Source organism: Neomonachus schauinslandi, chromosome 1 (assembly GCF_002201575.2).
Source record: "Neomonachus schauinslandi chromosome 1, ASM220157v2, whole genome shotgun sequence".
Lineage (NCBI taxonomy): Eukaryota > Metazoa > Chordata > Mammalia > Carnivora > Phocidae > Neomonachus > Neomonachus schauinslandi.
This window is the reverse complement of record NC_058403.1, coordinates 200,879,491-200,906,226: the sequence shown is the minus strand read 5'-3', so window position 1 is coordinate 200,906,226 and position 26,736 is coordinate 200,879,491. Positions and strand designations below refer to the sequence as shown.

Sequence of the window (26,736 nt, the reverse complement as noted above, 5' to 3'; positions counted from 1 at the left end):
TGGTGGTGAAGGCGACGCGTCCTAGCCGGTAAGGGGGAGCAGAGGGCGCGGGGTGGCGCAGGCGCCCGGGGGCCCGCGCCCCTCGGGCCGAGCCAGGGCGAGGCACGGTCTTGTCGTGGGTCCTGGGGCGGGGGCGGGCGAGGCAGGGCGTGACAGCAGCGTCGCAGGGGTAGGGAGAGGTTAAAGCCCTCCCGTACACCCCGCGTCTGGTGCTCCTTGGGGACCCTCCCAGCCGGATCTGAACCCTCACGGTCAGTCCACACACGCCTGACACCACGTCCCTTCTTGTTGACAACACCCCCCCCATACACCTGAGACTGTCCACCTCGCTGACATCCCCCACACCTCTGGGGCCGTGTCCCCAGGCGCTCGGCATAGTTGGATCTTCACACCCACACGCACTTGAGTTCATGTCCCCACCAATATTCTCCCCCACACACCTGCCACCGCCCCCGCACTCATGGACACCCCCCACATCACCTAAAATTGTTCCTCTTGATGAAACCTCCACACCCAGAGCCATGCACCCCCACCTCTGCCACTGGGCGTACACCCCCTCCACCCATGCCTGAGCCTATGATGCTGAACTCGTGGCCCCCCACTCACACCTGGGCGGGGTTATATCCCCTCACTGATTTTGCTCACATCCAGGTCTGCTCCCCTCTCTCTTGCTTCCTCCCTTCAGCCACTTGGGTCAGGGCCCTCAGTACTCTCCCCCACCCCTCCACCTGCTCTGTGCCTTTCCAGGCCCTCTCTCCATGACACACCCCCAGTCTGTCCCCCACCCGTACTTTCTTACATGTGTACCTATGTTTGTGCCTCTCTGTAATCCTTGAACCGCACCCCCCCCACCCAGGTTCCCCAACATTCACCCGAGCCTAGCTCTCTCAGGATAACTGCACCCTCCCCCACCCAAAAGAAAAGCCCACCCAGATGTTATCTTTTCATTTATGACAGTCTGTAAAGTGATTTCCAGGCTTACAATAATCCCTTTGGCCAGGCGAAACTAGAATTATCTCCATTTGACCAGCAACAAAACCTAAAGAGACTTGAACTGGGGAGGCAGAGCCCATCCCTCCCTGAGCATTGCTGACCCTTCTCTGTAGACCTTCCCCATTTTTGCCCATCTGTTGTGCTTATCTCTGAGGGGCTGGCAGGGGAGGGGACCCCCTCCTTCCCTGCAGCTGTTCCTCAGGAGTCATGACTTTGAGTCCGGAAAGACTGAGCTGGAAGGGGGGGCCCCTGAACGTTGCTGTAGCACGTGTCTCTGTGTCCTGGGGCTGGGTGGGGGCGGGGACACTGCAGGAGCGGGACTTCAACACCTTGGGTGCCTCCAGTGGCACCCAAGGGAGGTGCCAGCTTCCAGGCTCTGGCCCCAGCTCTTGCAGACCGAAGCCCCTTGCTGACCCTCAAGAACTCCTGGGGCCCTTAAAGCCGATAAACCTAGAGAGTAAGGAAACACTCTTCAGAGTGAGGAGAGCTAATGTTAACAGCCACCTAGAGCCAAACTGTAAAACTGGAGCCTGGTGAGGTGCTGGGAATAATAATTTTTCTGGAACTTTAGAAGTTCCCTGGAGTATGATTTGCAAGTGTGCAGCATAGAAGAAGACGGTAGCTTTGTTGTGGAAAAGTAATAACATGGTGCGGTTTCCTGTAAGGTTTGCATAGCACCTCTTACCCCCCTCTGTCTCTCCCACCAGAATGAGCCAAAGGGTCATGTCACCGTCACCTTCTCCTGTAGAAACTAAAGCCAGGGGCGCCTGGGTGGCTCAGTCGGTTAAGCGACTGCCTTCGGCTCGGGTCGTGATCCTGGAGTCCCGGGATCGAGTCCCGCATCGGGCTCCCTGCTCGGCAGGGAGTCTGCTTCTCCCTCTGACCCTCCCCCCTCTCATGTGCTCTCTCTCATTCTCTCTCAAATAAATAAAATCTTTAAAAAAAAAAAAAAGAAACTAAAGCCAATGGGGTTTTCTGCCCACATTCAAAAGGAGTCATTTAAAATGTGTGTGTTTATGTATGTGCATGTGTATGTAGATGTAGGTGTATACATGTACACGTTCATCTGTACACGTACTCACGTTTTATATACTACAAATGTATACACGTTACATATATATACATATGCAAATATGTAAACTTTGATAAGGTAATTGATGTACATGGTAAAAAAAAAAAGTACAAAAGGACATACAGTGAAAACCAAGCAGGTTTGTCTGCACCTAGTACCCTTCCGGAAGCATCCATTGTTAACTTGCCCCATTTCCTTCCAGAGATAGTCTATGGCTTGAGGGGAGGGGATGTATATCCCCCACCTCTTTTAAGCCCCTGTTAAATTTACATGAGATTTTTATCAAATGGGTGTGCCAGAGTTACAGCCAGTCCCTTACTGACGACTGCTGAAGTTGTCACTCATATTTTCTCCTACAAACTGAGGTGAAATGAATAGATGGACGCATGCATGAGCAAATATGCAATGAACGTGTGTGGGGCTCGAGCCCAGATACTTACGAAACCTGGTCTTCGGGGAGTTTCCTAGGAGTGGCCAGGCCAAAGGGTATGTCCATTGAAATGGTTAATGTTCCTCCAGAGAGTTTGTGCTGCCATCAGTTTTCTCTCAGCTGTGAAACTGGATTGCTTATTTCCTCTCCCAGCGGCCAGAACAGTTACTATCAAGTGTCCTGGTTTCTCCAATCTGATAGGTAAAGCGCAGCCCGAGAGATCTTTTGAACACCACTTCTGGGCTTTCTGTTCAACTCTTGTGTTCTGGCCTGTGCAGTGGTGATTAAACATTGTATCTCTGTTTCTCTTCCCCAGCTGGACTAAAGTTCAGTCCAAGGAATATTTGAGTCCCTCCTCTGTGGAGCTCTGGAGGAAACCTTGGGTTTGGGGGGCGGGGGCGTTCCTTGCAAGAGAGAGACATGGGCATTGGCCATAGTCCTGGCAGGGGAGGTTTAAAAAGTTGGCTGTTACTAAGTTGTTGTTTTTCCACTTGGATCCGGCAAAAGAATTTGACTGTCAGTTGAGATTGTGATAAATCAGATGTTAAATCTTTTGGGGAAGTTGTCCGCTATTTCCCACTATTGGTGCCAGGTGGAGGGCATCATCAGACTGAGGTCAGGCCTTTTCCTACCTGTCATCCTGTTTTTGTTCTTCTGTTTTGGCACTTGGTTAGACACTAGAGGAATACTGAGATGATCGGAACTATTAGCTTGATTGGGTTTTGCAAACCAGCTCTTTTAAAAATGCATTATATTCTTTATTTGAAGTGCGAGATACTTGTTAATAAAAAGTTTATAATGTGCACATGAGAAGAGAGTGTAAAGGATAACAAAGCTAACACTTAGCTGAAGAAGTAGAACATGGCCCCCAGCAGCCCCTCCCTGGTCACTGCGCTATTTTTAAAATATGCTTGTCAACGTTTGTTTTCTTCCCTGAGTACCTTTTGCTGCAGCTGAGTGCTTGGATTCCAGGGTCTCAGCAAAGATCAGCAGAAGCCCGGTTTTCTGTCGGAGCTGTGTCAGGAGGGCGGCCTGAGAGGTCCGGCGGGGGGCGGGGGGGAGTGGGGGGAGTGACCTCAGGGCCATGGGCAGGTCACCAGCCAGTACCAGGAGCGTTGTCTTAGACTCCAAGTCATGTTAGTGTCCTGGGGCTGCTGTAACAATCAAGGCGTTAGCAGGTGCTAGAGATGGAATGTTTCTATCTCCTTAAAATTCGTATGTTGAAAGCTAATCCCCAACGTGATGGCATTAGGAGGTGGAGCCTTGAGGAGGTGATTAGGTCATGAAGGTGGAGCCCTCCTGAATGGGATTAATGCCCGTATAAAAAAGGCCCTCACCCCTTCTGCTTTGTGAGCCACAGCAAGAAGGCATCTGTGGACCAGGGAGAGGGCTCTCACCAGACACCCAGTCTGCTGGCGCCTTGATCATGGACTTCCCAGCCTCCAGAACTGTGAGACATAGGTTTCTGTTGTCTAGACGCCACCCAGTCTACAGTCTTCTGTCACTGGCCAAAACAGTCTAAGACTGCAGGGTCATTTCCTACTGGGGGTCTGAGGGAGAATCTTACTGGGCCCCTCTCCTGGTTTGGTAGCTGTTGGCAGTCCTTGGGGTTTTGGCTTGCAGCCACATCATCCCATTCTCTGCCTCCATCTTCACACCCACGTTCTTTCCTGTGTGTTTTTCTTCTTACAAGGACACCCATCATGGGATTTAGGGCCCACCATAAATTCAGTATGATCTCATCTCAATATCCTTAACTCATTTCACCTGCAGAGACCCTATTTCCAAATATGGTGACCTTCTGAGGTTCTGGATGGCCATGAACTTTGGTGGGGGACACCATTTAACCCCTCCAGCTGTGAAGCCAGAAATTCTGCCAGGATGTTATTCAAAGAAGTGCTTGTCTAGCCACCTCTGCTGTTTCAGGCAAAACAGGGCTGGTAGCGTTGGAGAGTGCAGCCCCTCATTCACCTGCCGTCCTACTGGAAGGTGGAGGCATCTACCCAGAGCTAGCAAGGACCCAGGCAAGTGAATGTATATGTATGTTTTGCTCTTTGCCCTCCCTTGGCATGTGCTTACCAAACTGTGAGCTTGGTCCTAGATCATCCCAGTTTATAGAGGGTCACCAAGGGGAGAACATAAGGGGAGCCAAGATGGATGTAGGTCAGCCAGAATCCAGACCCCTGTCCCTTAAGCAAGTCACCGGTGGCACTCATGCTTTCTGCCACTGCTAGACGTGGGCTTCTGTAAGCCACAGCGAAACACCACCACGGTGCCTGGAGCCTGGGTGACCATACCGTTCTTCTACAGTCTGTAAACACCTGTGGGACAGGGACAGGTGCAGAGGAGGCAGAAACACTGGGGCTCAGAAGGGTAGGGGACGCAGATCTCACCAAGTGATTGGGGCTCTGTAATTGATGAGTTCTAGCAGAGGATTGGGATGCTAACTCAGGGAGGGGAATGTTCTTAGAGATCTGAAGCCAGCAAGGAGTTAGCTAGATGGCAAAGAATTATAAGCAAAGGGAACAAGAGAGCCTGGGTATTTTTAGGCCCAAGGCACTGAGCTTGAGAGGAGATTGAGGGACCTGGTCCATGGAGCCCATGACAGGCACAGGAGGGGACTCACCTCAAGGCTGCTGCCAGCAAGGCATGGTCACCATGCCTGAGCTTAGAGCCCATAGCAGCCTGTGCTTGCTTCCCCAGCACAGGGGACCAGGACCAGGACAGGAGACACCTTGTGACCAGTTGCAAGCCTTCCCTGATGAAATGTGCCCCTGGAGCGCTCCTGACAGATAACAGTCATCACTGTTATTCCATCTCTAGGTCACGTGCCTTTGCCATGGGATGAGTGGAAAAAGACAATATATATGTTTCTTTTTTTTTTAAAAGATTTTATTTATTTGTCAGAGAGAGAGAGCACAGGCAGGGGGAGCGGCAGGCAGAGGGAGAAGCAGACTCCCCACTGAGCAGGGAGCAGGGCTGGCGGGCCTGGCTTCCGGCGCCACGGGCAGACAGGACCCATTACTGGTCAGGCCTTAGCCAGTGGCTGGTCTAGCCTTGGGCTGGCAAGGGGGCATGTAGGAGCCAGGCCTTGAAGAAGGGATAGGTTTGGGGGCTGTGAGCAGCCCCTTTGGCCTGGAGCACACGGGTCAAAGCCAGGCGTCGGTTAGCCTGAATGTCAGAGTGGGAGACATCGCCGCCCGCTGTCCCAGACAGGGGCGCTCGCATCGGCAGGCGCTTGGCCCCGTTGTCAGGTGGGGGCAGCAGGGCGCCGCCAGCCGGCTTCTGTTTAACACTCTGGGGAGATGAACCTGGAGAAAGCGGGTGGAGGGATGCTAGACACCCAAGACCAATGCTTAGCTCTTTCAGAGGCCCTGGCGTGGGGGATGCAGGCTGAACGGTGAGATCTAGGAACTGGTGAGGCCTGCTCAATAGGGCCGGGTGGTGTGAGATGGGCTCCATCCCAGCTCCGTCTGACTCCTTATAAGGCAGAATGATACTTACCCACACCCATGACCCACTTGAGCATTGCCACCCCGGGAATATAGTAACGGATGGAAACGGAGGCCTGGGGAGGTTTAGTAACATGGCCAAGGTCACAAGCTGGACCCCATCTTCCCATAACACCAGCATGGTGTGGCTGGGAGCCTGTACATGCTCCTACTTGGGGAATTAGGCAGACAGGCTAGAAGTACGTTTCTGCTGCCGTGGGAAGGGTGCTTGAAGGGCCAAAGACAGATGGCAAAAGCCCCTGTTGGCAGTTATATGTCTCTGACTGCTTGCTAAGCAAGGACCCTGAGCATAGCCCAGGCCATTGCCCTCCACGGACACCCGCGCCCCCCAGCCCAGCAGGGGAAGCCAGTGGAAAGTGGCCCCGTCTCGTGCAGCAGGGAACCATAGAGTGCTCAATATAGGGCAGAGCAACTAAGTTTTGGGAGGGGAGGCCAGGACATTTAGGAAGGGCTTTGAAGAATGCGGAGGAGTTTGCCAGGCACAGGGTGGACAGACTACAGCCAAAGCAAAACTTGGTATGTCCAAAAAATTAATTACCTCATCCAGCAAATAACTGAGTAGATGCAAGCACTGTGCTAGGCTCCCCGTGGCGAAAACACAAGACTTTTGGGGTGAGGGCTTTACACAAGTGCACCCTCTTATCAGAGGGCTGTGAGTAGTGTTGAGGGCCTTGGTTTGTTGTAGGTCACCCAAGTGCAGTTGGTAACAGGTGTCAGCAGCCCTGTGTTGCAAGGACCCGGGACAGTGATTGACAGTAGGATGTTCTGCATCTTGCAGGACGCGAATGCCTGAGTGTCTGACCCGTAGAGACGGCAGCACAAGGTTGCAGAGGCCAGTTGGTCTGAAAGGCCCAAGTAGAAGGGAGTGCAGCAGGGAGAGACAGCTGGTCGGGTCTGGGTTAACCGGCACAGCCATTATGTAAGATGCTACCGCTCTCTTAATAGCAGAAGTTAATGCCCATTAACTGGAAAAGAAAACAGCCTTTATCAGCAGGCAGATAGGATGTTAATTGGCTTCCGTTTACTGAGAGATTACAGGATCTGTTCTGGGACTGCTTGTAAACTCCATCAACTGAGAAACGCCCCCGTTTGTGCAAACATTTCCTCCGTCCCGCGGGCTGGCGCATGCAGCACTCACCAGCAGGAATGGTGGCCCCGGCCAGGGAGCTTCTGAGGGAGTCAGGCACGTGTGTGTGTGTGTGTGTGTGTGTGTGTATCAGGATGGATGCACACGGGGAGCTGCTGCAGCGGGGGTGCTCACAGACTGGGCTACTTAAGATCCCAGAACCGCAGGTGCCCGTTTCCTAGACAATGCTGTTCAGTATGTTAGGTTGCGGAATTGCCCTCCATCCTGCTTTGCTTTGCTTTGCTTCGCTTTTTGATGAGTGGAAAGATTGCTTGAACAGAAATATGATATGAAAAAATGAATTTTTGTTCATTAGGGCTGGTCTGTGACTGCTGCCTGCTGGTGGTATGTGGGGCAGAGGTAGCCCACTGCACTTGACCCCTCATTCTTAACCCTGCCGCTGGGGAAGACTCTGGCGCCTGAATCCCAGTTCATGGGTACCTGTTAAAGGTACCTCCAGAGAACATACTGGGGCTGGGCCCACTGCGGCCATTGTCCATGGTTGGAAATGCAGCCCAGGGCTGGAAGAATGTTCGGGAAACACATGGGTCAGGGCTCTGGGGGAGGTGCAGGGGACAGAAACCCATCTCAAACTGGCTGAACTGGAATGGGAACTTTGTGGTCTCCGGGGTGGGAAAAGTCTAAGTGCTTCTGGCACCTTCCTTGTTCTTTGGTAGCTCCCAGGTTCTTCTAGCACCACTGGGCCCCAGGACACCCCAGCTCAGCAGACATCCATCCCCCCTCCCCCTGGTCTTGGCTCTGTGTCACTACCCTCAGGGCCTACCTGCTTTCCCTCCTGAGAGAAAGAGGACTTCTCTGGCCCAGTGGCTCCTTCAAAACTCCCAGTCTTTGGGTCTGGTGCTCCAAACTGAGGGCCACCTGGGTCACCCTGGAGTCAAGGGAAGGGTCAGCTCCCCCTTCTCCAAGGTGGCAGAGGCAGAGTGTGTGGCTGCCCTGTGTGCTATCTCCAGAAGGGGCCAGATGTCCACTGCACGTGTGGCCTGCCTTCTAGGAGCTTAGACATCTCCTCTGGGCTTTTGGTCATTGCCAAAATAATCAGCAGGTGTTCTTCACAGGTGAGGAGGAAGGTGAGCAATAGTGAGCAGTGTGTCTTGTCCCTCTGGTGTCAGTAGGGTCCCCTGGGAGTTAAGAACACAGTGCTCAGGCTCACGGTCAGTTGGCCTGGGAGAGGCTGGCAGCTTTGGGGTTTTTCTTTTTTTTTTTTTTTAAAGATTTTATTTATTTATTCATGAGAGAGAGAGAGGCAGAGGCAGAGGGAGAAGCAGGCTCCCTGCGGAGCAGGGAGCCCGATGCAGGACTCGATCCCAGGACCCTGGGATCATGACCTGAGCTGAAGGCAGACGCTTAACCGACTGAGCCACCCAGGCGTCCCAAGGGTTTTTCTTTTTTAATGTTTAAACTTGTTTTGTTGCGGTATAAGTTTCGTACAGTAAAGTGAGTGACTCCTGTACAGCTCAAGGAACTTTTCCACGTGTGTTCACATGTGAGACCAGATCAAGATACAGAGCGTTTCAAGCCCCCAGCTGGCTCCTCCGCGACCCTTCCCTCTCCTACCTCCCAAAGCTAACCCTGGTCTGGTCTTTATCACTGCTGATGCTTTATTGTATGTGCTGGATTTTTTTTTTTTTTTAAGATTTTATTTATTTATTTGACAGAGAGAGACATAGCGAGAGCAGGAACACAAGCCGGGGGAGTGGGAGAGGGAGAAGCAGGCTTCCCGCAGAGCAGGGAGCCCGATGTGGGGCTCAGTCCCAGGACCCTGGGATCATGACCTGAGCCGAAGGCAGACGCTTAACGACTGAGCCACCCAGGCGCCCTGTGCTGGATTTTTTTTTTTTTTTTAAGATTTTATTTATTTATTCATGAGAGACAGAGAGAGAGACAGAGGCAGAGCGAGAAGCAGGCTCCCCGCGGAGCAGGGAGCCCGATGCGGGACTCGATCCCAGGACCCTGGGATCATGACCTGAGCCGAAGGCAGATGCTTAACTGACTGAGCCACCCAGACGTCCCTGGATTTTTTTTTAATTGTGATAAAATATATATAATGTAAAAGGTACTGTCTTCAACTTTGCTTTGTGTGTAGTTCATTGACGTTAAGTGCATTCACATTGGTGTGCAACCATCACCACCATCCCTCTCCAGAACTTTTCCATCTTCCCAAACTGAAACTCGGTCCCCATTAAACCCTAACTCCCCACTCCCCTCCCTCAGTCCCTGGCACCCACTGTTCTGGTTTCTGTCTCTATGAATATGAGGACTCTAGAGACCTCATATAAGCGGAATTAAATATCCGTCTTTTTGTGACTCGTTCATTTCACTTAGCATGATGTCCTCAAGGTTCATCCACGGTGTAGCATGTGTCAGAATGTCCTTCCTCTTTAAAGCTCAGTGACATGCCACTGTAGGGACAGACCAGGTTGTTACTGTGCTTGGATTAGACTCATTCGGTACACAGTCTTTCGTGTTGGCTTCTCGTTCTCCACTATTATGTCCGATGCTTGTCCCTGTCGTTGCATGTGGCAGCAGCTTGTCCTTTTCTGTTATTGTGTGGCACCCGGTCGTGTGACTGTACCACGTGCGAGAACTCATTCTGTGGGTGGCCGTCTGGGTGGTGTTCACAGAAGGTGCTCGACATCACTGTGAGATAGGACGTTCAGAGTTCCCAGATGAGGTCTCAGGGTCTCCAACACTGAGAGAGGCACTAGGGGAGACGTGGGGGGATCATCCTGGCTGGGGTCCAGAGGTGGAAGCACCAGCAGGGGTGTTGTGGGGTGGGGGTGTTTTGTGCTCTCCCATGAGCAGAGCCTTAGATGGCCTGCCGTGCACTCAGCCTGAGCTGGCTCCAGCCTTGGGGGTCCCCTTTCTCACTGCTCTGGCCACCCGGGGTGCTCCTTCCCACCACTCCCACCCTGTGCATTCCTCAGGAAGCCTTTCCAGACCCCAGGACAGACCCTGCCCTGCATCTCTCCACCACAGAGCCCCACTCAGCAGCATCCCTGTGGGCCATTTGCCCACACTCCCCAGGCCATCTCCCCCACCCACCGCGGTGCCACCTCCCCAGAGTGTGTACTCAGCAGGCACACAGTTCATCAGACTCAACCCCAGAGGGGTGTAAATACTGGACCAGAGCAGGCCGGTCCTTAAGGCTCCCCTTTCTAGAACCATCCCTCCAAGTGTCAGAACAAGAGGATTCTAGAACCTTTAGCCCCCACTCACAGGCTCCCAGTCTGGCCAAGCCCTGGCCCTGCCCAGCAGCACCATTCCAACTTGTGTGGGCTCCTCTTACTGGGAGCAAAGGAGTGAATTCCCTTCGGTGCCCTCTGCCCAGTCACTGGGTAACCCAGGGTGCCCTGGGGGAAACTAGGGCCGGGGGTGGGTCCCACAAGCCAGAGCAACACGGTGAGCAAGTGGAGTGGAGAGAAGACATGGGAGCAACAAGGGCCAGGATGATGAGCAGCAGAGCTGGGCCTCAGACAGGAGCTTGCACCTGGCCCTGCACCACCTGGCCGTGTATCACCCTGCTTCACTTTTGCGTCTGCTGCATCGGTCTTGGGGCCCTCAGGCACACATTAACACCTGTCCTTTAGCACACCTGGTCCAGCTCCTGCAGCTGCTGGGATCCTTTGGACTACCCCTTGTCATCTGCGTGGGGTCAGTCCCCCCATTGCCCTCGTCCCCCCCCACTGCCCTACCAAACCTGCCCCCCCACCTGCGGTAGGCAGAGGACATCTCAGCCTGTGGCCCGCGTTGGAAGATTGGAGCAGCAAGGAAGTAACAGAGCATCTTGTTTTAACCCAGAGCATAAAGTGGTCATCCACAAGGTCATTACTGATCTGAATAAATGGCTGAAGAAGTAAATCAGTTGGGGAGAAGAGACCACAGTTCTTGTGTAAGAATTCCTAGTCATGTATGTCAATTCTCCCGCTCTGGGAGGGGAGCTTAACTCCTGTCACACACACACGCACCCCCATCCCAGGGGGCACTGGTTCCAAGAGAAGAGTCTGGAACAGGGTCGCTCAGCAGGGGGACCGACAGCTGGCCGACCCCACCTTAACCCAGAGGTCCACGTCAGTCTCACCTGGATTAAGTCTGTGCTCCCAGGTATAATGTCATGAGGAGGGCTCACCTCTCCTCACCTCCGACGTCTTCCCGAGACCACACAACCCCAAGCTCGTGGTGAGAAAACACCTCAGACAGATGCGCTCAGGGCACGAGGGGGTGGGATTCTGGGGCAGAAAAGGGTGACTGGGGGAATAACTGGCCAAACCGAAAGAAGCCTGGAGTTCTGTGGACAGTCGTGTTGGAACAGGCGTAATAACAGTCACTGACCAGGCCAGCCCAGGCCCTTCACGGCCAACACCTCAGGCCAGGCTCCCTTTTCGTGGTCGCCCTTCTTGACTCTTCAGGCCGTGGCACTGGAGGGTCTCAAGAGGCCCTTGCTTCTTATTTTTCTGTTTTATCAGATACCACCACGTGTCACTATTCTCCGCCCCTAATTCACCTCCACTGCCAGGGAACCAGAGCCTCGGAGGCCCTGAGCAACGTTTCATGTGAGTCCCCACGTGCAGAAGGTAGGGCAGCCGGGGTTCGTCCCAGTCAGACCTTCTGTCTGTGTTTTCAGATGTCTGTGTTTCAAAATGCGTTTCAAATGCCCAGCCTGCTCGTGTGCCTCATTATCTTAGGTTGTGCCCAGGATATTAGATTTTTCAAATCATGCAAGGCCCAGGGTATCAACTCCCAGACATGATTTATGCTGGCTTCTTCCAGGCTTGTGGGAACCAGCAGACCAGGGCTGTCTTCCAAGTTCAAGACTGGAAGTTCTCGGGCCTCCAGACATCAGGCCTTGGTCCCTCAGGGACCTCTTCCCATACCTTCCTTCTGCCAGGTGCCAGCCCACAGCAGGGACTGCTTACCCAGGGCCCCACCTTGGTGATGCGGACTCTGACTTCTGTCCCTGCAGAATGCCCCGCCGGCCCTTGGCTGCCTCTTCCAGGCTCACGTCCCATGGTCAGAGCCTTGGGCCCCTTGGATTGCAGCCCAGGAACCCATGCTGTCCCTTTAGGTCTGGGTCGCTTCTCTGAACAGGTTGTCCATGTTCTGTGTTAAAAGTTGCCCTCGGGGGACGATTGGGGCAGCCAGACCTTCCACCCTGCTTTCCCTACCCTGCTGTTCCTTCAGGTTAAGCAAAGTCTTAAGGGGCATGTGGTTCTCTAGGAGAACCGTTCAGGATGAAAGGGGGCCAGGGCTCCATGGAGAAGGATATGGCCATGACTTTGGAGTCCTGCGTCAAGGCTGGAGTTCCCTCTGCCCTTGGTCTGACCCAAGTTTTTCCGTGTTGCATCAGCAAAGTGAAGAGATAAACCAGTGACCATGACACCCCTAATGGGTAGTGGCAGCGATTATCACCATAGTGGTCTCCAGCAGAGGACTCGTGCTACCGTAACTTCCCCATCGGTAAAGCAGCACCCATATCAGTGGTGAAGGCTGGCTGGATTAGCGAGCACGGTGGCAGAGGGATTTAATAAAACCGCCATGGTGTCATTGTGTGTAGCGTCTGCCTTCACCCTGTTCTCAGCCCGTGTGCAGAGCCACAGATGGGCCCTTGGTGAAGGCCTCAGCCTGACGCCCCTCTCCCTGCCAAGAAGGGCACTGGTCTCCCCACAAACCAGAAGCCCCACTCCCTTGCACAGGGCTCCCATGGCTGCCAGCACCCTTCCCCAGCCCAAGACACTATGCCCCTGGCTTGGAGGCCCCAAGTGGACAAGGAGGAGCCAGATCAGCCCACCAGCCCGCCCCTCAACAGCCACAGACAAATGTGTTTCTCCGAAACCTCTGGCACATCCAGAAGCTCATGGTTTTCATAAGGCATTTTTTTTCTTTAGCCTTTTTTTTTTTTGTAAAGATTTTTCATGTATTTATTTGACGGAGAGAGACACAGCGAGAGAGGGAACACAAGCAGGGGGAGTGGAAGAGGGAGAAGCAGGCTCCCCCCCACCCCCCCCCCCCCGAGGAAGGAGCCCGATGCGGGGCTCGATCCCAGGACCCTGGGACCATGACCTGAGCTGAAGGTAGACGCTTAACGACTGAGCCACCCAGGCGCCCCTTTCTTTAGCTTTTTATTTTGAAATAATTTTAGGCTTACAGAACAGTGGTAGAAATCCTAAGAGTTCCAGTAGACACTTCGTCCAGCTGCCCCCCATGTTAGCATCATTCAGGATACAGTCATGTGGCCTAGAAAATAGGCAGACGCCATGGGGCGGCTCCCCTCCAGCCTGGACTGTGGCCCCCCCAGAGCTTCCCCTAACGTGCTCCTTCTGGTCCAAGCCCCCACGTTGCACTCGTCATCCTATGTGCCTCGTGTCCCCTGACCCATGATGGCTCCTCGGCCTTTCCATCATCGTCCACAGCCTTTGGACTTGTGCTGAGAACTGTGGGTCTGGCGTTGTGGAGCGTCCCTCCGGGTGGTCTGTCCGCTGCTTCCTCATTAGCCTGAAGCCTGCGCCTTTGGGAGGAATCCCGCTGAAGGCACGTGTCCGTCCTGGGGCACCATGTGGGGGAGGCGAGCTGCCGGTGGGCCCTTTCCCCGGTGGTGTTGACCTTAATCACTTCGTCAAGATGGGGTCTGCTCATTAGTGACAGGGTGAGTGGCCTTCCCCCGTGGGGATGTGAGTCACGTGCTCCCTCTGTCCCTTCGCTGGGAGCCTCAGCGGCCCCCGAGTCCTCATGTTCATGTATTGGGGAGCACACGTTCCAGGGCATTTGCCAGACCCCCCCCAAGAGGTGCCACCCCCAGCCTCCCTCCTTGCCCCCCCCACCTCATGCACACTTCATTACTGCCTCCGTACTTGCAAACAGCCCTTCACTCAGGGTTCCACCTGCCTTTCTCCGTTACGAGCACAGTCGGGCATCTGTCTTCTTTTTTTTTTTGTCATATTTTAAAGAAGTCTCCTGGTGACCTGGCTGCTTCTTTGCCCTTTTTTTTGTCTTGAGTTGGTTTTGTTTTGTTACTGATTTGAAAGAGTGAAGAGCTCTTTGTTACTTAGAGAACTTAGCATTTGGCCTGAGGGACAAACACCAGGTCCTCCCCGGCCACCCCCCCCCCCAGCTCCCCCAGGGCCAGGATCTCCTCTCCACCCTGTGAGCCTTGGAGCGCTGCCAGGAGGCACTGGACCCAGGTGAGTGGCTGGCAGCCTGAGACTGCCCACTCTCCGGCGCTGGGGGGCCCTAGGCGCCCCCTTCCCTAAAAAGGGCCCTTAGCCTTAGTGTCCCGTGGCTGCCTTGACAAGTCCCCACAGACCAGAGGCCTGAGGCAACACAATTTTAGTCTCTGAATTCTGGAGGTTAAAAGGTCAAAACTGAGGTGTGTGTGGCCATGCAGTCTCTGAAGGCTCCAGGGCAGGCTCCTGTCTGTACCAGCTACTGACTCCCGGGGATCCCCGGCTTGTGGCCACATCACCCCAGTCTCTGCCTCCGGTCACATGGCCTTCCTGTCTGTCTCCTCTTCTGTCTGATCAGATCGAGTTGGATGGCGGGATGATCCAGGATTGTCATGTCGCGATCCCTTCCTTAATTACATCTGCAAAGACCCTTTTGCAGTCGCACTGGAATCCAATCATAAGTTGCGGGTGGAGACGTCTCTGGGGGGCTCCCATGACTTGCTTCGGGCACTTTGTCTCCTGCAGTGACACGGTGTCGTAGGTGTGACGGCTCTGTGTGGCGACGTCATTTCTGTCCGCATCCACCACGCTGAAGCCCCCTCGTGAATGGTCTGCATTGAGTTCCCGCAGCAGGTCCCGGAGCCAAACAGCTGAGGGAAGAAAGGTCCACCAGGCTGGACAGGCAGCCCCCTCTGAACCTGCACAGTCTGCCCAACGCAGAGCACCGCCCGCCGGTCTCGAACCGGCTCTTGTCTCTTGGGGAGCTCGGAGCAGGAGTTGGAGGGAGGGTGAGGCCACAGAGCAGAGCTGCGTGAGGCTGGGACCAAAGGGTTGGATGCTTTCTCAGGAAGGCACTTTTCACAGAATGTGTCCACATTCAACGTGCCCACGCCCCCAACACAGCCCTAAGGAAGGCTGCACCATCCGTCTGCATGCCTGGATGTGGGGACCGTCCCCTGGGGTCCAAAGCATTGGGGATGGTGCTGAGTCACAGCTGTCCACGCTGCGGGTGGGAGTGAAACAGTCTCCGTGCCCCCCACAAGCTGATACCCCAGCAGCTGGCTCGGAAAGTTCCCTAGGGCCTAGTTTCTCATTGTGGGTTTGTGAACAGTTTGGCATTTATATAAAAATTGGCAAAGGTAACAGTTCCCCTACACCCCACACACCTAATTTCCCCTGCTAATAACACTTCACTTTGGTACGTTCGTCACAACTAATGAGCAAATACTGATAGATGACTAATTAAAGGCCATAGTTTATTCAGATTTCCTCAGTTTTCCCTAATATCCTTTTCTCGTCGCCAAATCCCACCTGACATCTAGTCGTCACGTCTCCTTAGGCTCTTCTGGGCTGAGACTGTTTCTCGGACTTTCTTGTTTTCGATGACCTTGACAGTTTTGAGAACTCCCCCTATTCCAGAGCAAAGCAGCTACACAAATTATTTGGGATTCTTCTGCCTGGGAGATTGCCTCTTCCCATTTATTTATGAATTCAATCATGTCTTTTTTTTTTTTTAAGATTTTATTTTTTTTTTTAAGATTTATTTTTTATTTACTTGATAGAGAGAGACACAGTGAGAGAGGGAACACAAGCAGGGGGAGCGGGAGAGGGAGAAGCAGGCTTCCCGCGGAGCAGGGAGCCCGATTCGGGGCTCCATCCCAGGACCCTGGGATCATGACCTGAGCCGAAGGCAGACACCTAACAACTGAGCCACCCAGGTGCCCCAGATTTTAAGTAATCTCCACACCCAACGTGTGGCTCAAACTCACAACCCTGAGCTCAAGAGTCACATGCTCCACTGACTGAGCCAGCCAGGCTCCCCTAATCATTTATTTCTAACTGTGGACTTGTGGATATTTATTTTATACCTTGGGCTATAATCCAGTGCTTGTTGCTCAGAGCGTTCCGGCTTTGGCCACTGGCAGCTCTGTGATTCTCTTCCCTCCCATTGTCACACCCGCATTGGTTTGGTTCCTCCCTGGCACCTCAGGGTGCTCTGGGCTCATTCCTCCCTGTCTTAGAAGCAGCCATTCCTCCTGGAGCCAGGGCCCAGTTGAGATGGGAAACAGCAGCAGAGGACAAGTGGAGGGGAATCCTGTTTGTGCTTTCTAGGGCCTTCTGCCCCGGCATTGACGTGGGGTCCCCAGGAGGACCTGGAGGGCAGGAGGGGCCTTCACAGACCGCTCAGGGGATGTCTGCATCATTTGCATCATTTTACAAGAAAGTGCATCGATTTATAGGATAATCTTAAAGCACGGGAACCGAGACCCCCAGGAACCCCAGTGCACAGTTGGCATCTTGGTGACACTCGTCCTTCATCCTTTTTTCTGTCTATTCTCCTCACTGTGGTTTGCTGAGCTTTCCTGAGCTTTGTGGGTACTTCCACCTAGAGGTTAAATGGAGGTTTCCGGGGAGGAATCCTCAAATATTAGGACTCTTTACTGTAAGCCTGGCCAGAAAGATTGGGCAAACTTGCAGTAGGAAAGAGAGTAATTTTCTAAGTGTTTCTTTGGATAGATACTCAGGTCCAAGCTGACAAAAGCCCAGTGGGTGCTTGGGTCCAGGCAGGTGGGGCCACCTCTGCCTCCTGCTGTGTGACCTTCAGAGGTGGCTTCACCTCTCTGAGCCCATCTGCCAGGTGGTACTGGGTTAAAAAAAAAAAACAACAGACAACTCGGAGACCTGTTTGTAATGATCAAGTCAGAGAGCCGATGAGAAGGGTTTTTGGCAGTGATTAAGCGATCTGCGCTGGGGACTGCCATTCGGATGCAGGTGCCCGCGTCCTTCCCCTGCAGGGAAACAAGCCAGGCTGGGAAGAGCACCCTGCTAGGGCAGTTCTGGCTTCGGGTGACTCAGGGATGAGTCACAGGCCTGAGGCGGGTCGGGTTGGCCCTCCTCTCGCCAGGTCTCACCGTACCCCCTCTCTCCCAGGACCGAGTCTCCTGCCGCCCAGAGCTGGCCTGGAATGGGTAATGGTGTGAAGGAGAGTACGGCGCGTGTGCGTGAGGATGCCGAGGCCATCCTGCCCTCACCCGTCAATTCCAAGGCAAGTACCCTGCCTCCCCGATGGGCGTTTTCCTGAGGTCCCTCTTCTGTGTTCCTGCACCCCATGGCAAATTGCCCCCCCCCAACAAACACTCTGGGTGGAGCTGTGTTGGCGGGAGGCCGTTGGCAGAGGGGGGTGCAGGAGGTTGGCCTCCTTCTGTTCCATTTAAAGTCCCGTTTGTGATGTGGATCCAGTCTGCCCAGCCACTTGGTAAGAAGCCAGAACCTCGCCCAAATTTGGCTAGGAAGTCAAAAGGTGTCCTTGAACTCCTTTTCTCGCTGGGATTTGTGAGCACGAGAGAGTTAGTCACGGGCGGGCGCTCGCATGCAGGGTGTGCTCTCAGCTCCCAGTCTCCTCTCTCAGGTTCATCTCTGATTCCACCCTTCTCTCGGAGAAAAGGTATATTCCCTTTGAAAGAAATGGGGTCAGCCCTGTCCTCGTTCACCGAAGAAGCCGGTAGAAGCTCTTCTGGCTGAACCTGGAGCACAGACTGACCCAGCCCCACGCAGAAACCCCGCGCCTGGGCCCACGGGCCATTCTCAAAGTCCACGGGGTCAAAGGCCGAAGCGGCATCATCCTCCGGCCTTCCCCAGCTTTCCTCAAATTCTAGGGCACCCTGGGAAGCACCAGATGGGCAGGAGGACTGGTTTGTAGGGTCAGCGTGTGGGGCCACCGTCGCCATGCTGGGAGTGGATGCGCGGGAGCAAGGCCAAACCCCAGAGCGCGCACATCTGTCCCTCATGGTGTAGCGAACACCCCAGCCCCTGGCGGGCGGGCTGAATCCCACCGAGCGGACGTGCCCAGCCACGGACCCGGTGGCCGTCGTGCTCTGGGACGCAGCCAGTGCTGGTTTTCCGCTACACTGGCGCGCGCGGCCGCCATCAGTCTTGGTTCGCTCAGCCAGCCTGATGGGGGGAGCCTACTGTGTCCGGTCCCATGTCTTTGGTGAAGGAGCTGAGCATCTTCTCGTGGCGTTCACAGTCCGCGTGGCTCCTGTCTGTGGATCGCCCGCTCGCTCTCTACTGGGCCATCTGGCTCGTTCTGCGCTTGCGCGCGCTCTCCGTCTGACGCATATGGCGCACCTGGCGGTTCCGTGACGCCAGCGTCGAGCTCTTCGAAGAATCAGCTGGCCCTGGTCACTTAAGAGTCACTGGGAGCGTTGGCCAAAGGCGGCAGCCGCCTCGTCTGGCGAGCACAGGAGTTGGGCTCGCGGCACATCCCCGGAGTGCCACATCCCGAGTGAGGTTTAAGGACACGCGTGCCCGGCCCGTGAGCGCGAGCACCGCAGGCTGCCCAGAAAGCTGCCTAGTAAAGGCCGTGGAAGGGGCGCCTCGGCTTCGCCTCTAGAGCAGCAGGGACCGTCCGTAGGGTGCGCCCTCAGCTCCCAGCGGTGCACGAGGTGAACCGTCATCACGCTGACCCCCAGAGGAGGTTGGGACCCGTTTGGGCCTCGGAGCTGGTGCCGGGAACACCGCCGAACCTTCTGGCGCCTGACATCCACACTTCACAAAGCGGGTGGAGCCAGACCTCCAGAACCTTGCTGTGCGATCCAGAAAAGGCAGGGGTCCCCCAGTGACAGGCTTCCGTGCAGGAAGAAGCTGGAATCCAGAGGTGAAGCTCCACTTCAGAAACTTAGGAGGGAAAGCACTGCCGTGGGAAATCGCTTCTCTGGGGAGGGGAGGGCCCGGCTGCTGGAGGAAGTCCTGGGGACATTAAGGGAAAGGAGCTGAAGCCCCCCAGGGACAGGGCCGGGTTGTAGGGCATCATGGCCCCGGGGAGCACCCAGACCCGGCCAGGAGACAGCACGTCAGTGTGTCAGAGGCGAGGAAAGGAGGATCAGAGAGGCCATCAGTCACTACAAGCAATCGGGACAGAGCCCAGATTCAGGCCAGGTGTGCAGACAGGCTTGGAGCCCAGCCCTTCACCCCTGATCCACCCGCTGAGCTGAGCAAACCTGGGGAGTGGCCCTGGACCCCATCATGCCCACTCAGACCCAGGCTGCTAGTTGTACCCCCCAAATGCCCCTTATCCGTCCCCTAGTCCTAGCCCCCATCTCTCCACCCTGAGCTTCTGCATGCACTGCCTCCTCTCTGGTTACAGTTAAAATGGCCTGTCTACTTTCTGTGCGTTTCCATTTCTCTTTGGGTAAACACCAGCCTGCTTGCTGAGCCCCCAGGTTCCTTGGAGTCCAGCCCCCACCCTCCTTTCATCTCCTCTCTCCTCCCTATGCCCCCTCCCTTTTGCTGTGTCAACCACCCTGCCTTTCTTGTGGTCCCCCAGGACCCCCGGCTTTTTCTCACCTGGGCCCCTGGGTTTTCCATTCCTCCCCTTCTTGTATGATCTCTCTCTCTCACGCACGCACACACACACACACACACACACACATATCCCAGTTAGCTGCACCTCATCTTTCAACCTCAGCCCCTCACCCCCGACCCCATGTTCTCCCAGGACCCTAAGGCCCCTCCTTACAGCCATCCTGGATTGGTGACTCGACACATTTTAATGTAATTTAATTTTATTTATTTATTTATTTGAGAGCGAGAGCTTGAGCAGGAGGAAGATCAGAGGGAGAGGGACAAGCAGACTCTGTACTGAGTGTGGAGCCCAATGTGGGGCTTGATCTCAGGACCCTGAGATCATGACCTGAGCCAAAATCAAGGTCAACACTTAACCGCCTGAGCCACCCCGGTGCCTCTACATGTTTGTCTAAAGCTTTAGTTCATGTCTGGCTCTCCCTGTGGACTGGCAGCCCCAGGGGCAGGGAGGTGTTGTACCCACTTCCCTACCCACACACACTGTGTCCCAAGGCCCCTCAGGGCACCTGGTTCCTGTCAGACTCTAGGGACTCCTGGGATCACTGACCTGCCCCTCACCGTCCTTCCTCACTGTGGAGCCAGGGAAGATGGGAGCCCCTCCCGTCCCCAGTGCTCCCTGTGATTGCTTGGCGAGAGTTCTGTGGCTGAGTCAGCTGGGGAAACAGAGACTCCAACCTGATGAGTAGGTGACTTCTTGTGAGACTCCTCACGGGGCGCGTCGAGAAGACTCGGGAAAGTGCTGGCTCCGAGGCTGGCCTCGTGATGCAGGCCGGCCACCATCACTGCCACCCTCACCTTGGTTGGATAAAGAACCACAGATGCGGGCCACCGCAGGCCTGATGGAAAGTTGTGGAATGGGGTCACACGGACACAGTCAGGGTCTGCTTGCTCGACATCAGCCTGATCCCCAGACCACAGGGGCCCTTGTCCAGTGCACACAGGCAGTGGGCACAGCCAGAGTCTGCACTTGGTGGGGGGGGGTGACCCTTCTGTTTGGGGTCAGTCCTGCCCTAGGCTGTCTCTGAGAAGTTGGAAACTCATGGGACAGCCCCGCCAGTGGGTCACCTCTCATGCGGATGGTCCCTGTCCCCCAGGAAGGTTTTCACTATGTCCCACCCAGGTTCTGTGGCTGGTGGACTCATGACAGCCTGCCCCGGGCCCAGCAGGGCTGTGATGCTTGCACAGTTTTGCCTTTTACAGCCCTCGAGGGGACAGAAGGAAGATGCTCCTCCTGGGGGCGGTCGCCAGCAGAGCCGACCCCTGTCCCTGTCTCTCTCCTGACAGACTGTATTCTGTGTTTTCTTGCAGAGTGATCACAGGCAAGTTCTCAGCTCCCTCCTGTCTGGGGCCCTGGCCGGTGCTCTTGCTAAGACGGCGGTAGCTCCCCTGGACCGAACCAAAATCATCTTCCAAGGTAAATGCTCTCTGTCCGTCTGTCCTGTGTGATGGAGGTGCTTCCCGGCAGTCCCCCCTCCTCCACAGCCGCCGATCTGCACTGCAAATTGGCTTTAAAAATGCCTCTTTAAAATCGACTTAGAAACTCTGTTGGCATCCCAGGGCTGCCATCACAAAGTACCACAAACCAAGCAGCTTACTTTCTAGAGGCCAGAAGTCTGAAATCGAGGTGCCAGCTGGGTCGGTTCGTTTTGCAGACTCTAGGGGAGGAGCCCTCCTTGCCTCTTCCAGCGCCCCGGGCTCCAGGCATCTCTGGCTTATGGTCACAGCGCCCCAGTCTCTGCTTTCCCCTCCGTGTCTGTGTCTTCTCCTCTTAGAAGGACACTTGTCATTGGATTTAGGGCCCACTGCACTCCAGTATGACCTCATCTTAATTTAATTACATCTGCAAAGACCTGTTTCCAAATAAAGTCACCTTTACTTGTACTGGGCTCAAGGACACAGACATATCCTTTGGGGACCATCACGCTCCCTCCTTGGGTTGAGCAGCCACAGGGTCCCCTGAGATGAGGCCTTTCTGTCCCACAGACAGTGACCAGTGCCTACAAGAGGGCAGTCACAAGCTGGGACCCCTGCCCTTCCACTGTTTGGGAGGAAGGGACTGCAGATTCAAGCCAGGCCGTCCCCCTTGCATGAGCTGGTCCCTTAGCCTCCCCATGCCTCCGTTTCCCCATCCACAAAACAGGACGTTAATATCAACCTCCATAAGGAGCGAGCCGGTGTGGGAAAGGGCATGCGGCTGGGCACCCGCCTCCCCATGCGTCGGCAGCCTTGTCACCTGGAGCGAATGCAAAGCGTAGCGCCCTGCAGGGAGCTGGGCTTAGCTCTGGTGGCCTCAGTGTGTATACACGTCCGCACGGATGCGGGTACGAGGGTGTCTTGGGAGCTCAGCAGACACTCCGCAACGCTGCGGGAGCGAGGAGAGGGAGGCTGCAAGACCACGATCCCTGCTGGCTGCAGCGGCTCAGGGGGTTGGGGGGCTGCCAGCGGAGCGCTCGTGGCATCGGGGAGCGAGGTAGCCGCCAGCGAGGGTGGGAGAGGCTGGTGGGGCGCCACACCCACACCTGTGGGAAGAAAGGGCGGGCTCTCGGCAGCGAACACGCCCGGGCCTTGTTCTGAGAGGCCCAGGCCCTTCAGTTCCTCTGCACGGCTGGTGGCTAGGAGGCCTTTCTCAAAGGGGTTTGGTTGAATTGGGGTCCAGCCGGGTGCGGGGTGCTGAATGTCAACCCCAAGAGGCACAGGCCTCTGCAGAGACCCTCACTTTTCCCAGGAGGGAGGTGGCAGCTCAGCTCCCCTGCCTGGGGATAAGTTGACGTACCAGGGGCCCTGGGCCCCGGGGTGCGGGGCGTAGCAGGTGAGGAGGTTCCCTGGAGGAGGGCGACCGTGATCGGGAATGCCCCGCACGTCGGCCCCTGTCGGGGGAGCCTCCACAGTGCCTGTTCTCACTCCCCGTGCTCAGACCCGACCCCTGCATTAGGGGTCCCATAGACCCAGGTCCCGTCCTTCACATCTAATGGTCTCTGTTGTGTTTGTTTTTTTTTTTTGCAGTGTCTTCAAAAAGATTTTCTGCCAAGGTAAGCCACTAGGTCACCAACTCCTGGCTCTGAGGCCATCACCATGTGCCCTGCTAGGCTGGCAGGAGGTGGTGGAGGCACACGGCCCAGGGGTGGAGGGAGAGGCTTTTCAACGTGTTTTTTCCCTCTGGTTCCCCCACAAGCCAGTTCCCCGAGCTGCCAGGGGACCGAGGCCTCCCCCACCAGGCCCCTTGGCACCCCAAGCTCTGCCTGGATGTAGTCCACTCTGGCCTCATCCTTGGGGTGGGGAGAGGACTTTGAGGTATAAACCCATGATTTCACATTTGATTCATTTCTTTTAAAGATTTTATTTATTTGTTAGAGAGAGAGAAAGTGCAAATGCAAGAGCAGGGGGAGGGGGAGGGACGGAGGGAGAAGCAGGCTCCCCGCTGAGCAGGGAGCCCGATGCGGGGCTCGATCCCAGGACCCTGGAATCATGACCTGAGCCGAAGGCAGACACTTAAAACCAACTGAGCCACCCAGACGTCCCACATTTGATTCATTTTTAAACAGAGAGCAGGCATTACCTTCTTGGGAAAAGATAAAGAATATCTTTAGAAGCTAGACTACCAGACAGACCAATCAAACACCCTCTGTGTGGGGCTGTCACCTGCAAACCTGGTTTGCCCTGGCTCACTTTACTGTTCATAAGGTTAGGGGACTAGGGAGAGAGGGGTCCCCACATGGGGCCCAGAGAATATGGGGGAGGCAAGGTGTGGTGGGATCGATAATGTGGGCCCCAGTCACAGTTCACCGCGGAGCAGGGAGAGGTGCAGGCAAGGGCATTGACCGTGCCCCTCCCCCCCAGGAGGCCTTTAGGCTCCTCTACTTCACCTACCTCAACGAGGGCTTCTTCAGCCTGTGGCGCGGGAACTCGGCCACCATGGTGCGCGTGGTGCCCTACGCCGCCATCCAGTTCAGCGCCCACGAGGAGTACAAGCGCATCCTAGGCCGCTACTACGGCTTCCGCGGAGAGTGAGTGCCCGCCCCCAGCCGCCCCCCAAAACCCTCTCGGCTCTACCCCATCACCTGCCCTCCTGTCTTCCGCACGCTCACCATGGCAGAAGTCCTGTCCTTTGCCTGCTCTTCCCTCAGAACCTAAGTCCCAGCGGGACCCGTGATCCCAGCCGTGCCCCCCCAGTGTCTGAGGGAAGGAGCGCTTCATTCATTCACCCACACAAGCCGACGGGAAGGAAAGGCAGCCATGGGAACCTCAAAATGACATCCACTCAAGAGACCCCATCGCTTGGCCATGAGGAAGCCAGCCCCTGGCCATTCCTTGGTTCTCCCCACTGGCCGAGACCTGTGGGCACCCCAAATCTTGAGGGGGGTCTCACTTTCTCTCCGCCCCCTCTTTCAGAGCCCTGCCGCCTGGGCCCCGCCTCCTTGCGGGCGCACTGGCTGGAACGACCGCTGCTTCTCTGACCTACCCCCTGGACCTGGTCCGAGCCAGGATGGCCGTGACCCCAAAAGAAATGTGAGTTCCCGGGCCAGGCGTGCCGTTCTGCAGCTGCCCCAGAAAAGCAGTAATTGTTCTTTCACCCTAAGGGTCATCTTCTACTTACATCGAACCGAAAGTCTTCCTTTTTTTTTTTTAAGATTTATGCATCCATTTTTAGAGAGAGATTAGGGTGGGGGGCAGGGGCGGAGGGAGAGGGAGAGAGAATCCCAGGCAGACCCCACACCGAGCGGGGAGCCTGACACGGGCCTGATCACGACCCCGAGATCATGACCGGAGCCGAAACCAAGAGTTGGATGTTTAACCGACTGCGCCGCCCAGGCGCCCCCCAAAGTCTTCATTTTGAATTAGCACAGATAGGTTACAAATGCCCGTGGTTAAGACAAGGGCCTTTCCCCCAGTGATCTGGCAGCGAAGGTGGGATACGGCCTGAGGCACGCATTGCCCCCCACCTCCAGTGCCAAGGCTTTTGCGACGCGGTTGTGTTCCTTAAAGCAAGCACCCGCATCCAGCCCCCGGCCCGCCGGACTCCGGGAGGGGGCTGAGCTCAGTTGAGGCCGGCGGCCCCTCTTTGTGCCCACAGCCCACCCGCTCGTCCCTCTGCCCTGCAGGTACAGCAACATCTTTCACGTCTTCATCCGCATCTCCCGAGAAGAGGGCCTGAAGACCCTCTACCACGGATTCACGCCCACCGTGCTGGGGGTCATTCCCTACGCGGGGCTGAGCTTCTTCACCTATGAGACGCTCAAGAGCCTGCACAGAGGTAAGGAGCCGGGAGCGCGGGCCGCACAGACTCAGAGGCGGGCCACTGAGGTCCCTGCGCTGGGAGGGACGGGCTCCCGGCCAAGGTCCGAATCAGAATGAGACAGACACCGAGCCACCACGGAGGCAGCTGGACTCCCAACCTCCCGTGCCGAGTTTTAAGACCAGCTTGGTGAAGTCCTGAGTGTCACCAAGCGCAGTGGCAGCCCCTTGTGCCCAGAGCAGCCGGGTACAACCTAGCCGGAAGAGGAAGAGCCCTCTTGGGTGGTAGTAATTTTGAGAAACTCAGCGCAGAAAAGCACAGAGAACCGTATACCGCTGCCCGAACCTGCTGCCCCGGGCGGCCAGGTGTCAACAGTGTTCCAAGATGGTTTTTGTTAAAGAAAGCACATGTTCCAGGTGACTCTGAAGTCCTGTGTTCCCCGCCCCCAGCCCCGCTCCCTCTGCAGGGCCCCAGGCCACCTCTGAGTCCATCCCACCGCCCTTTCCAAGGTCTGTCCTGTTGTCCTTTGAGCGGTAGAGTGGGCCTCCCCTGCTGGGGGGGCCCTTACGTGTTTCCAGGTTGTCAGTGATCCGCAGACACCCCGGAGCGCCTCCCTGCGTGTTGGGTGTGAGCCCCAGGTTTTGGGATTTACTCCACTTGCCGCTCTCCCCAGCCCTGTGCCCACGCACCCACCCCACTCGGGTGCGGGCAGATTCCTTCATGTTCGGCCGGTGTGCCGAGTGAAGAGTGTGGTCTCACTGGAGTCAGTGCCTCGCGTTAAATTGACAAGCACACATTTTTAAAGAACCCTGTTGTTTGGTTGCTGCGCCCTCCTCCATCCCGCCCACATGTCCTGTCCTGGCAGCTGCTCGCCTCACCACGCCCCTGCATCCCTGCAGAGGGTGCCCACGGAGCAGGCTTGGGGGGGCGGTGGAGAGGGCTGCAGACGGGAACGAGAGTGATTAGACATGAGCTCGCTCTGGCTGGTGGGACTTGGTTAAATGACTATTAGTGCATTTCTGCCTTTTTAAAAACTTCTTCTCAAAAGGAATGGCAGGGAGGTGAGGAGGCTGGGGCGGGAAGGCCCCGGGGAGCCAGGGGGTCTGGATCCAAAGCAGTGAAGGATTGTGAGCGGCAGGTGCGGGGCGGATTCAGCACGGGGTGCGTGCCTGCCCCCAGCCACATGCTTACGCGGCCCCTCTGTCCCTCGCCCGCAGAGTACAGCGGCCGCCCACAGCCCTACCCCTTCGAGCGCATGATATTTGGGGCCTGTGCCGGCCTCATCGGGCAGTCAGCCTCGTACCCGCTGGACGTGGTGCGGCGGCGCATGCAGACGGCTGGGGTCATGGGTCACCCGCATGCCTCCATCATGCACACGCTGCGTGCCATTGTGCGGGAGGAGGGCGCTGTGCGTGGCCTCTACAAGGGCCTGAGCATGAACTGGCTCAAGGGCCCCATCGCCGTGGGCATCAGCTTCACCACCTTCGACCTCATGCAGATCCTGCTGCGGCACCTGCAGAGCTAGAGACCCTGCGGGCCGGCAGCTCTCGAGACAGGGAACCGAGTGTCCACGTGCGGCCGGTGGACCACTGACCCCTTTTGTTTTCTGAGCCTGTGGAGTGACGGCGTAATCGGTTCCACCCTGGGAACCGCGTCGTCGGAGCAACTCGTAGAATAAGCTGGGGAGCCTGGCCTCGGTCCCCAAAGCCAGCGGCCCTTGAAGTGCAATGTTGGGACTGGTGGGCGGGGCTCTCGCACTCTCCCCAGCCCTCCTCCCCAGGGCTGGCCCTGCCTCCTGGAGGGCTTGCCCCAAATGCCCTGAGCTGGA

At 55.9% G+C, this 26,736-nt stretch overlaps 1 protein-coding gene across 1 annotated transcript; it reads left to right on the top strand.

Annotated features, from left to right (window-relative positions):
• On the top strand, positions 1-26,736 carry SLC25A42 (solute carrier family 25 member 42). Its single transcript, XM_021683091.1, has 8 exons — positions 1-28; positions 17,243-17,357; positions 20,984-21,089; positions 22,679-22,704; positions 23,513-23,679; positions 24,065-24,181; positions 24,775-24,926; positions 26,126-26,736. Exons 2-8 carry the CDS (start codon positions 17,277-17,279, stop codon positions 26,431-26,433), a joined length of 957 nt encoding a protein of 318 aa, XP_021538766.1. The 5' UTR covers positions 1-28; positions 17,243-17,276; the 3' UTR covers positions 26,434-26,736.

Bases quoted from the DNA above. Each gene is read 5' to 3' on its own strand.
- SLC25A42 (XM_021683091.1), top strand. From the start codon at position 17,277: ATGGGTAATGGTGTGAAGGAGAGTACGGCGCGTGTGCGTGAGGATGCC. The intron at 21,090-22,678 runs GTAAATGCTCTC...TTTTTTTTGCAG, and splicing joins AACCAAAATCATCTTCCAAG to TGTCTTCAAAAAGATTTTCT. The intron at 24,927-26,125 runs GTAAGGAGCCGG...CCTCGCCCGCAG, and splicing joins GCTCAAGAGCCTGCACAGAG to AGTACAGCGGCCGCCCACAG.